At 35.7% G+C, this 12,392-nt stretch overlaps 1 protein-coding gene across 3 annotated transcripts; it reads left to right on the top strand.

Moving 5' to 3' along the window:
• Nucleotides 1–6,696: 6,696 nt before the first annotated feature.
• LOC104599489 (MLO-like protein 12) lies at nucleotides 6,697–11,714 on the top strand. 3 transcript variants are annotated; one of them, XR_016081233.1, is made up of 16 exons: nucleotides 6,697–6,945; nucleotides 7,044–7,101; nucleotides 7,236–7,393; nucleotides 7,577–7,693; nucleotides 7,978–8,038; nucleotides 8,419–8,507; nucleotides 8,609–8,683; nucleotides 8,782–8,870; nucleotides 8,970–9,019; nucleotides 9,104–9,144; nucleotides 9,230–9,403; nucleotides 9,542–9,577; nucleotides 9,665–9,793; nucleotides 9,889–10,524; nucleotides 10,670–10,748; nucleotides 11,041–11,712. XR_016081233.1 is itself a non-coding variant. In XM_088896364.1 (16 exons), the coding sequence occupies exons 1-15, from the start codon at nucleotides 6,820–6,822 to the stop codon at nucleotides 10,714–10,716; spliced, it is 1,542 nt and encodes a 513-aa protein (XP_088752490.1). In that variant the 5' UTR covers nucleotides 6,697–6,819; the 3' UTR covers nucleotides 10,717–10,748; nucleotides 11,041–11,714. The 3 variants fall into 3 exon arrangements, 2 of the variants coding, with proteins under 2 accessions (XP_088752490.1, XP_010260351.1); XM_088896364.1 differs by having other exon boundaries at nucleotides 9,889–10,180; nucleotides 11,041–11,714; XM_010262049.2 differs by lacking the exons at nucleotides 10,670–10,748; nucleotides 11,041–11,712 and having other exon boundaries at nucleotides 9,889–10,658.
• The last annotated feature ends 678 nt before the right edge of the window (nucleotides 11,715–12,392 follow it).

Genomic DNA, 12,392 nt, shown 5'->3' with positions numbered 1-12,392 from the left:
GTGGCTTGGCTCAGGGACCACTTAGGGTAAGTGTTGGGCCCATAGAGCTCATAAGATGGGTTTCAGGGGGTGCACTGTCCATAATAGTGTATTCGGCCAGGCCTTGTAACAAAGGCTGGGCTGAACCCATGTGACTGATGTGTAGATCAATGTTTGGGTCCCACACCATACAAGGAAGCCCAACTGGGCAGCAGTTTAGAAGGCTAAGTGAGTACATAACCTTAAATGGGCCTTAAGCCCATTTCGAACTGGGCTGATTTGATCAGTCAATTAAAAGGGGGCGAATTCTGAGATGGATCAGCTGATAGGATTGGGCCTAAACTTTATCCACTTAGAGAGTCCAAGATCTAAATGAGATTTAGATCTGGAAGCCTCCTAATTAGATTAGGAGATGACTGATCTGATCTGATAAGATAAGATAAGGGTTATCCCTTATCACTTAAAGGGACTTCTAATCCAAATATGATTTGGATTAGCAACTCCTAATGAGATTAGGAGCTGATCCATTTAAGATTATGAAAGAAGAAAAGGGCGAAAACAGTTAGTGGTTGATGTTCAATTCCATTCAGAGCTGAAAATCACAAGAAGAGAGATTTCTGCACCCTGCGAATTCTCTCTTGCCGCCTCCTTCCTGCCGCCGCCATCACCTTCAGTTCGATCTCCAATTCTTGGGAAAAATCAAGATCTGATCTTGATTCCAATCTTTTGGGAAAAAATTGGTTGGAGCTGTACTCACAAGCCATCCAGTTGATTCTTGCGAAGGGTCAAGTTCTTTTTGGAAGAACATTGCTGATTCTGCTTCATCCTGCACTGTGCCATCTTCAGTGGGAGCAGATTTTGGATCCTTCCTTGGGCGTGAACACCTCCATTAGGAGATATTGCTTCTTTGTATCAGGTACATCCTCCCTCCTAATCCTTTTGGTTCAGATCTGATTTGGTTCTTGATTCAAGATTGATCCTTGAAAAACATGTTTTTCTAAATATAGGGAATTCGATTCCTTGCAAAGATGGGAGAAATTTTTGAAATTCGCCCAATCCATTCCACAAGACTTGGGCGTCCATGTGATGGATATCCCATCCCTTCAAAGGAATATTTATGAAAGTGTAAAATCATCCGAGGAAATAATAAAAATGATAGTTTTGGTTGTTTAAAAGCTTTAAACAACCAAATTAGAATCTTTTCCAAACTTAACTGATGGAATGCTAATGGAGGGGTCTTTATCACAACATAAAAGTTCAAAGGGTCTTTGTTGCAAATAAATATACAAGGGGTATTTGTCATTAACCCCATAGTAAAAGGGCGTCTTTGTAATTTATCCTTACTTTCTTAAATATTTTTAGGTGGAGATTTAGGTGGCGTTTGATAACACTTTTTAGATGTCTAAATCAGAAATATCTGCTTTTCAGATGCAATGCTTATTTGGTGTTGCATCTAAAATATGATCTGAAAAGTTTTTTCAAATCTAAAATTTTAAGACTCAGTCCCATCACTTAACGCGCTCAGATACGTTTCAGACGTGGTCTAAAGTTAAAAATATCCCTACCCCATTCGACCTATCTCTCTCTCTCTCTCTCTCTTTCTTTCCCATGTCTTCCCGCCGACATTATTATTAATTATAAATTATTTTAATATTTTTTATTAAATGTTAATTATTTTTTATTAATTTTACTTGTGTTATTTATTAAATATTAATTATTTTTATTAACTAGTAATTTTTAATTATTTCATTAATTTTTAATAATTATTTTAATTTTTATTTGTGTAAATTATTAATTATTAATTATTTTATATAATATTTTTATAGTCATTAATTATTTTTTTTATTTTAATCATTTCATTTATTAATTAGTAATTTTTAATTATTAATTTATTGTTTTTAATTTGTATTGCATTAATATTATTTTGAACTTAAAACTTATTTTTTATGTGACAATGCAAATTGAACTCAACATTTCTAAATAGTATGTTCTAGGGATAAAATAGTAAAATCAGTGAATTTCAAATGGTAAAGGGTTGATCCAATACAAACAAACTTAAGGATTCAGAGTATCTAAAAAGTATAAAAGCACCTATGCTTCTTTCTAGATTTCATACACAAATAATATCTTTTTAACTTTTTATATATGAAATTTCAAATTTATCAAACACCACCTTAATATCTAGATTTCCCAATGGCAACCATCTATGAACTTGCTTCAATGGTATAGGCATATCCCGCTATTGCTAAATTGGGCAGATTACTCACTATTTGTGAACATAAGGTTGTGTTTGGTTGCAGTGCAATTTTATTTGTACTAGTACAAATGCATGGGAGTGCAAATGAAAAAATGCAATTTTTCATTTAATTTTATTTTGTGTTTTTCTTTATTCTGCTTCATGTCTTAATTTACTTCATTTGCTATGTAATCAAACAAAATAAACTAAAATTTAAAACGAAGGTAGGTCAGAAATTACACTCAATCATTTGCACTGCCACAGTTTCGCATCATTGCTAATTTATTTGCATTGCAACCAAACACAACCTAAAAGAAAAACAGAAGTACATTTTGGGTCTGACTAACTTGGGGTGAACAAGGGTATGGGCTGTTGGACAACCTGACTTGCAGCCCTAGGCTACTAGCCCATCCCAACCTCAAATTCAAAGTGAACAACCAACAAGGGTGAAATTTGGATGGGCCCTTATCCAGCATTTGTTAAAATTTCAAGGGATTATAGTGTGAGTTTTTCTCTTAACAATAAATAGTTATGACAAGTTTGCTAGAAGATGCTATTGGATTTTAATCTCATTAGAGATTAAATCCAATGGGGTTTGATTGGTCAATTACATGACAAAACACACCTGTACACATGTTTTGAAAAAATAGCTTTTCTCTTACTAAAACCAGTTTTAAGTTGTCCCACATTGAAAAATTACAAGTTTTGTTTTGAGATTTTTAATGAGCCGCTTTTGGTGCGATGCTGACTGTTGATGTGATCAACGGCCACGATTCGATCGGGTGTGATCAAGAGACACAATTCAAAGTTAACACCTTTTAAAGAATCACAATGTTTGAAATTTTGGCTTTTCAATGTGCCTTTCTCCGAACTAGCACCTTCCTTTTCTTCATAACTCTTCAGAAACTATTTAAGGAGCATGAATCAAGTATTTCACACACAATTTCGAAATTCACTTTCTTTCTCTTTCTCAGTCTGGTTTGCTATTGAGACTCATCAACTTTGCTAGTTGTAAATTCTTGCACAAGGCTCTGTTGTATCCTGTGAACGAATTTATCTATAATCCAATAGAAAACTCAATAAAAATGAGTGGGGGTAAATAACATTTTAAAGACAATGTCTTCACAAAGCTTCTCCAATTTTCAAAGACCCCATTTCCAAACGAATACACCTAATTGACTTTATCCGCCTAGATGGGTTGAATGAATTCACATATGCGGAGCACCCTCCGTGGGGCGCAGAGGAGGTGAACTCGGGTTGAATTAGAGTATTAGACCCATTGGACTGGCTTTAAATCTCCGTATCTAATGATCAAATTGAATTAAATGGGTGGATAGTGGATACAGAATTGGGTTGGATTAGAGTTGGCCCAAATTAGCATTTTAGCAAAACACAAATCCACTCAAAATTTTCAAATTGCACCCCTAATGAGAGTGGGTGTGGGTTGATGAGTGAAATTGTATCTCTGTTTTGGGAAGTGAAATTGTATCTTTTTGGTGAATAAGTTAATTGTATCTCAGTCAATCCTATCGTGACTATGGTTGGTCTTCAGGGTGTAGCCTTTTATTTTTTAAAATATTCTTTTTGGATGGTTGCAGATCGCTTCTGAGTAAGCTTACTCAATTTGACATTTACGTGTGATAACAAAATCAAAGGACGAAAAAAAGTAAAAGAGAAAAAAAGATCAAAATCTCTCATTTTTAATTCTCGCCTTTGCATCAACATCATATTGATTGACTTTATTACTGCTAGTGATTTTGGTTGGAAACTTCGTATGAATTTAATATGCATATATGGGAGATATTTTTGATGTATATATATACAAGATTTATAAGTTGTATTATATTATAATTGATTGTCTATTTGGAGAATTGTAGAGTGGGATGAATCCGGATCTGTTTCTCATGTAGTACTCTTTTACCGATTTTATATTAATTATTCGGATCCTGTTGAAGTTTAGGTTGGGTTAAAGGTTGACAATTTGGCCCAACCATTTTTACATATAAATATTATATAATGTATTTGTATAGACAAATTTTCAGAAGTAAAAATTTCCTAATATGATTATTCTTGCTTTTTTGGTATTAATAATATGATTATTCTTGGAGCACGGTATATATAGCTTTGTCCTTGTACATATAATTAATAATGCTACAATCAATAAACTTCAATTTACTATTCTTAAGTCCAAGGATAAAGAAAATTTTACCAAAATGAAGCATAGAAACTGGGATACTCAAATCCAACCGAAATCGAACTAGAACCCAAACTGATCCCACCCAACTCAAAAGAGTCAAATTGGGGGTTAGGGATAGGTTGGGGGTAGGGGTGAGCAAGAAAAATCGAAAAACCGAATCGATCGAATCTGAATCCAAAATTCAGTTAATTGAATCGGTCGGTTTGATTTTGAATCGGTATTTTAAAAAAATTGAAAGTACCTGTTCGGTTTCAGTTAACGAAAATAGAAAATCAGCGATTAACCGAACTGACCGGTGTACATATATTATATATATTTTATGTATATATATATTTATATTTTATATTTTCTATACTTTATAAATTAATAAATATGCATTATATAAATATATATATATATATATATTTATAATATATAATATATTATTTATTATTTAAAATATAATATTTTATATATTTCTAGTGTTATATTATATATTTATATATTTTTATTATATATTGCAAATAATAAAAAAATGACAAATCGAACTGGTGATTAACCGAACTAGTCAACCGATCAGCTTCGGTTCAAAAATATGCCCATGGTGACCTCAACTCTACCTAGCTTTGCTGCATCCTTAACCTCTTAGGCGTTGAGGATTGAGGATGTTCAATAGTGTGATATTCTGTGAATTAGTTGGTTTTGGAACACATTATACCCGTTAGGTGTCATCTTAAGGGTATGAAATGTTCTGAAACTTTTGTGCTCTAATTCACAAAATATTGCTATTTTTTATTGGTGATAAAAATCACCCTTTGGAACCATGGTTTTGTGTTTACATAGAGGGACAATGGGAAATGAAAAAAAGATTCGGTGCGTGGAAGGAATTTGGTTCAAGAATCAAGATAACCCATGGGAAAAGTAAGACCGAGCGAATTCAAAGGAAAATTCTGCATGAATGCCTGCCTGCTTAGCTTGGCACATACCAATTCCTCTTTTCTCATCTCTATTGGTCTTTTAGTATTTGCTGATTGGGGTGATACATTTTTTATATATGAGTGGCTCAATTGAGATTTATTTCAACAGAGACATGAATTCAATTCCTGCTACCACCGGTTTTGTAGGACGCGGGATCTCCTGTCCATGAAAACTCTGCCCATGTTTATATACAACATACTATCCACGTGAATTAAAAACGTTTCCCCTTGCATAATATTATGTAGAAGGATGAGATATTCTTCATATATAACTGTCATGTTATGTAAAAGGTGTTATTATTAGTACGGTGTTGCGCTATTTAAATAGCTCTTATAGAATATTCAAATATATCACCAAATACAAAAAAATCTAATCTCCACTTTGTTAGTCTATTGATACCTGTTTGTTGGAAACTATGAGCTATACATACCATAAACTCTTTGGCATCATAGATAATCCCTTCTAATGGAGATTTCTAAATCATTTCATAGATTATAACTTTGCTTTCTCACTTTGACACTTTACCATGAATTATTAAAATTAAATTAAGGAGAAGTGAACATGGTCTTGATTTTTTTTGGTCTCTACTTTTGAATTGGCTATTTGAAGGGGGTGGTTGGTCACTTGGTTGAACAGGTTATCTTTCATCGTTTATTGGTTAGGTACTTAGGTTAAGCTTTGCTGCTTACCGGTACATGTATATGACTTGTTATTTTGTCAGCTGGAACTGCTTATATATTAAACACGTGGCAAGGCATTTTAGGGTCGATTTTTTTTTTTTTGAAAAACCCTCTTAATTCTCTCGGTCCACCTCACCAGTAAAAGTCTAACACCCACATAAATGTCGTATATATGATGCCAATCTAATGGCTAAAGCGCATCTTCGTCCCATTAAAGTGGGAAAGCAGAGACCAAGTGATCCCACTGTTCAAAATTTCAATGACACATGGGGCACGACCACCACATTTCTTTATCACGCCTTACGTAGGCGTAAAAGCACACACAAGACAAGAGTCCATACTGAGTCATTCCATCAGACGCACAGTCATCAGCCATCAATGAATCTCATCAAATGAAAGGTCCGGTTCTGTCCACGGAGGATTGGTGGTGGGTCCCTAGCTACCACATTTAGGGCGAGTGTGTTCTCGGGTCTTAAGTCTAACTCGTCCATCCCTAACACGTCAATGGCATCCGTACATGTGATTCTTAGATGATTCAACGGTCAGAAATGGTACACAGAGTGAGGGATTTCCCCTGCATATGTGTTTTGACTATACCCACCCACTCTTAATTTTAAGAGAGAGAGAGAGAGAGAGAGAGAGCGAGCTCTTCTGATGCTTTTAACGCTTTCTTGTCTTGCTTACACCAGAAGGGAGAACTAGCGCGATACTTGATTTAAAAAGATAACAGTTGATAGAGAAACAGAGAGAGAGAGAGAGAGAGAGAGAATATGGCAGAAACAGAAGCGATAGGATCATCTATTGAAGAAACACCAACATGGGCTATTGCTGCTGTTTGTTTTGTGTTAATTTCCATCTCTATTCTCATCGAACATGCTCTCAATCTCATAAGCAAGGTACATATAGTTTCTGTATATTCATGGGTTTGGTGCATATCTGTGGAGCGTACATTTTACTTGATGGTAATGATACCATTTGCTGGTGTTTGTTTCAGTTCTTTACAAGACGGAGAAGGAAGTCTCTAAGATTGGCTCTTTACAAGATCAAATCAGGTATAGTACAGATAACCTTCGTTCAATTTATAATATTTGTCCTTCGACCGGTCTTCTTTCTTTTCCTTCAATGTTAATAATTAATCTCTTTCTGTTTCCTTTTGTGTAATCTTGTCTTTCTCTCTTGAATGTAGAGCTGATGCTTTTGGGCTTCATCTCCTTATTACTAACCATTTGCGAAGAGCACATCTCTAAGATCTGCATCCCCAAGAATGTCGGCGAGAGCTTCCTTCCATGCAAGAACTTAATTCACTCAAATGACATTGGGGAAGAACCCAGATGTGCAGAGGAGGTATGAAATATCTTCAAAGCAAGCAAAATCAATACATAGGTTTTGCTGTATTGGTTTTTCTTATAAAACATGCCCCCATGACTGCCGTTGAATCATGATTGATGGGCCTCCTGTTTATGGGTTTGTGATGTAATACTGATTTGGCTGTTCCTGATCTTTCCTTGGTTTGATTTTTATGAACAGGGAAAGGTTTCAATTTTGTCTAGAAACGGTGTTCAGCAACTCCAGTACTTGATCTTTGTCTTGGCCTTCTTTCACGTTCTTTCCTGCGTTCTCACCTTTGGTCTTGGGATGGCCAAGGTAATTAGCTCTGTTATTACATCATGGACCTTACCTTTTCTGGTCTTTTAGTTAATTATCTTGCTTAGTTTCCCGTTTTGCACCATATTTGTCAACAAATTTGACATTTCACGATTAGAATTTAAACAACAAATGTAAGCAGTCAATCCAAAAATATATAAATAATTGTAGTAGCCTGAAAATATTATTAGTTTAAGGGAAGCTTCTATTTGCAGATTGTTCTCGAGGAAATTGTGTCCGGTGTTGTTTATTTTGACTAATGTCTCTCTTTTTTGATTCACCAGATGAAGAGATGGGAATCTTGGGAGGAAGAAACAAGAACTCTTGAATATCATTTCACCAATGGTATGCTTCTGGGGGCTTAGGACTTGGTTGGAATATTAATGGTTGTTCTGAAAATATAGATTGAAGACAGTAGAACTACTTGCATTTGTGTGGCTGTTAATTAAATGCTGGAGATAACAATTAAGCAAATGGTAGCACCATGGATGTGTTCATTATTCTGGAGCTCTTAAGTCACAAAAGGATAACCCAACCATTGTAGTTGCAGTGTTGCAGTAGTAAATCCTCTTCACCTTTTGTCCTGCGATTTAAGGGCTCCAGCTGCTTTGCTCTAACATGTAACAACATGTCGGTTCTGAACAAAAGAACCTAACATTAATTCTGACTATAACATGTATAATTCAGAAAAATCTTCTAATTATAGGAGTTATTGAACTATGTAGATCCAAGAAGGTTCAGGCTCACCCATCAAACATCATTCGGAAAACGACATCTGAAGTGCTGGAGTGAATACCCTTTACTTCTTTGGCCTGTAAGCTCTGCGCACAGAAGAAGCAAGATTTTCAGTTCCCTGTACCTACGTACCTGCTGTCTGGTCTTCTAATCATGTGAATCATACCTGCAATTTTGTAGGTCTGTTTTCTTCGGCAGTTCAATGCGTCTGTCTCCAAAACAGATTATTTCACTCTTCGCCATGGATTCATTATGGTAATTCCAGGACTAGTTTCAATAAATTAACACAGAAGAATGCTTCACCTGGTTTTGATTCTAACAAGTTAAGTTTCTTGTCGTTTCTCTCCTCCTAGGCTCACTTTGCAGAAGGTAGTGAGTTCGACTTCCAAAAGTTTCTCAGACGAGCTGTGGATGAAGATTTTCACGTGGTGGTCGGAATAAGGTAATTATCTAGAGGAAGATTTATATATTTGTCATGGTGCACTTCAAAATCCAATTAACTGGTTACTGGAGGCTTTTTTTTTTTTTGTTTCTTTTGCAGCCCGTTGATGTGGATATTCTCGGTGTTGTTCATATTTTTCAATGCAAATGGTAACACTAATGTTTCTAGTTTTCAATGAACACCACTCTGTTTAATAAACTAGGCAAAGTCAACTAACTTTCTTTCATCTGCAGGATTTTACAATTATTTCTGGCTTCCATTTATTCCTTTAGTGGTGAGCCCTTCATTTCATATGGCTTGTTATTGTGAAATTGTAGAAGAAAGAGGAAATTGATTAATAAATTTCTTTGGTGTTGCAGATGCTTCTGTTGGTGGGGACGAAGCTGCAAGTTGTGATAACCAAAATGGGTTTGGAAAGCCACGGTGAGGCTCCTGTTGTAAGAGGAACTTTCATTGTGAAGCCCAGTGACGATCTCTTCTGGTTCAAACGACCACAATTGCTTCTCCACCTTATCCAATTCATCCTGTTTCAGGTAAAACCAGAACTGTTAACAAAGAATGATATGGCTCACTTCTGTTTGATGAAATTTCATTTCTTTTTTCTATGAAAACAAGCATCCATCGTTCTATATCGGTATTCTCGCTCAGACTTTAATCTTTGAGTTTCGCAGAACGCCTTTCAAATGGCATTCTTCGCATGGACATGGGTAGGTATTGAAACTTATTAGTGTAATTTGCCCAAGTAATTTTCCACATCCAATGAAACTCAGCAGCTAAATTTTGTCTAAATTCAGTACAAATTTGGGCTGAGATCATGCTTCCATAGAACGACAGAGGACATTGTTATAAGGATCGTTATGGGTGTGTTAGTGCAAGTCTACTGCGGCTATGCAACGCTACCTCTGTATGCTCTAGTCACACAGGTAAATTAAGTCAAGTAACGTGTTAGTCAGATGGTTATAATCACATGCTTTCACTTTCTTCTCTGAGCATTTAATCAACCTTTCACCTTGATTAGATGGGTTCATCAATGAAGAAGTCTGTATTCACCGAGCGGGTGATTGACGGTCTGAAGAACTGGCACCATAGTGCAAAGCGGAGTCTAGCCACCAGCAGCAAGACCAATTCTACGGTTGCTTCGCCTGATCCTTCACCCTCTCGAACACTTCATACCTCATTATCTGACGGACAGGAGGTTGAAACGGTGGAGCTTTATCATCCATCACCAAATGCTGATGCTGGACATCTAGGCGTCGAAATCAGGGAAGAGAAGTTTGATATAAATGTGAACGACCCCAGAAGCTATGATGGTGAGATCTCGTTTGGCCGGTAATTAAAACTAGTAATTATTGACTCTGCGCGCAGAGAGTAATTTCTGAGGTCATCAGCCATGCAACCTCTGTAAATTATAATGAAGATTAATACTCAACTGGAGACTGGAGAGGAACTAATCAGGCTTGACCTGCAATTAAAGCCTATGCTCCTGTATGATATAGAAAGATGGTCGACGAATCTATTCCGGAATTAATGCAGTTCAAGTGCTGGAAGCGTTTGTGTGTTCTTTGGGGAATTTGAGAAGAATATGGAGATTGGTTGGGAAAGAACTACATTTATTAAATGAATGGTTGCCATTATTCAATTTTTGTACAGAATGGTGAACACTCCCAGTAAATTATTTATTATTAGCATTTTCCCATAATTCCATTGTTGCAGATCTAAGGAACATTTATGGAGTGAATTGTTATCGATACTATTTGCAGCTACTCATGTTTGGTTGATTTGAATTCTTTTCATACTAGTTTCTGCAACTGTTGCTGGTCCAGGGGATATGGGGTATTGGGAGTAGACTGGAGGACTTCTCCCGCTTAAAAAAATAGTGTAAGAATCCTAATCATGGTTTTAAATTTGGGTAAATTTCTTAAACTACCCTTGTGGTTTAATTAATTGCCTTAAATGTAACCCTTATTGTTTAAAAATTGACTAATGCTATCCCTAATGTTTCTGACAATTGACTAATTCTTCCCTTATCCTTAATGTTCCAGTCATAAACCATTTAAATGTCTGTCACATGACTATTATAATTTTCAAAAATATTCAATTTGCCCTTATTATAACTTCCAACACGGGCACCGGCTCTGACGGAATATCTCATTGTCCCCTCTCGCACCAGCTCTGACACACTGACACTGGTATCTCCGGCACCGGCACTGGCATCTCCGACACCGGCTCTTAATTGTGCTGGTAGCAGAGGGAACCAAATTGCAGTAATAACTCAGTTCAGACTTCAGGGAGAGTATTTCTCTCAGAACCTCTGCTCCGCTCTGCTCTCAAATTCAAATTCTGTAGGCTTCTCTTCACGTTTAATTATTGCTTAAAATTTCCAATTCATTTTTCTGATTTGTAGGCGGAAACATCTGAACGCGTAGCTTATGGAGGTATTAAAGATTCTGTGCGCGAATGGTAGTGTATTACCACTCAACCCTTGAAACTGAAAGGACTGAATATTGGATTTGGAGTGTCTGGTTTGCAGATATTACGATCGCACAGATTGTTGCCAAATGCCCTTCTGGAGTTGTTAACTGATTCTGGTTAAGGAAAATATTAACAATTCTGGTTAAAGAAAATAGAGGAGAATAAGGGAAGAAATCAGTGGGAAAGAATCATTGACGCCTTTGTTTCGGTTGAGAGGTAGGAGAGAAGCACATGGATGATTACAAAAGCATAGAGAGAAGTGCTAACAAGGCTCCTGGAGCGAAAGATTTATTTATCTTCTTTTCTTTAATCTTCTTTAATCGGAAGGTTTATCTGTTTTATTTTGAAAATTTGAAGAAGAATAAAGGATAAAATAGTCTTTTTTGTTTTTATCTGAATGGATGCTACCTGTAACGGAAGTATTAGTCAATTACCATAAATATAGGAGTAGAGTTAGTCAATTTTCAAACAGTAAGAGTACACTTAATCAATTAGCTAAACCATAAGGGTAGTTTAAGAAATTTACCCTTTAAATTTTCTAGAAATTTTCCAATATTTCAGCTTCAGTTAAGTTAACCAAAACGAAATCCTTACAATATTTCTTTTTGAAGATAAAAATAATAATTTTATTTCCAACGAAAAACTGGAATCTTTCTTGAAATTTTAGATTTCATCATTAGAAAATAATGTAAATACAAGAAATATTGTAAAATATTAAAATTTAAAAAAAAAAATCTACCAAAAATTATTGAAAATTTAGAAATTTCATTTTGGGTCTAAAATGGGTGAAGTTTCCAAAATTTATAACTTTGGTTGTTGTTTCATCAAGGTGTTGTGCATAAAGTTCCTTTGAGGATACAAGTTGATTTGGTGGATATTTCATTTTGATGAAGAGCACACCAGAGAAACTTGCGATTTGAGAGAGAGAGAACTGCAGTACTGGTCAGTGTTGAACCAAAAGCCCATTCTACATGCGTACATAATAGGTGAAGCTTTACCAAGCCCACTTCAAAGCCCATGTTCAAACCCAACATATTGAGAGCCCATTAT

Source organism: Nelumbo nucifera, chromosome 1, assembly GCF_055504915.1.
Source record: "Nelumbo nucifera cultivar China Antique chromosome 1, China Antique-T2T, whole genome shotgun sequence".
NCBI classification, from domain to species: domain Eukaryota; kingdom Viridiplantae; phylum Streptophyta; class Magnoliopsida; order Proteales; family Nelumbonaceae; genus Nelumbo; species Nelumbo nucifera.
The sequence above is the reverse complement of the archived record's forward strand: the minus strand, read 5'-3'. Positions and strand labels throughout refer to the sequence as shown.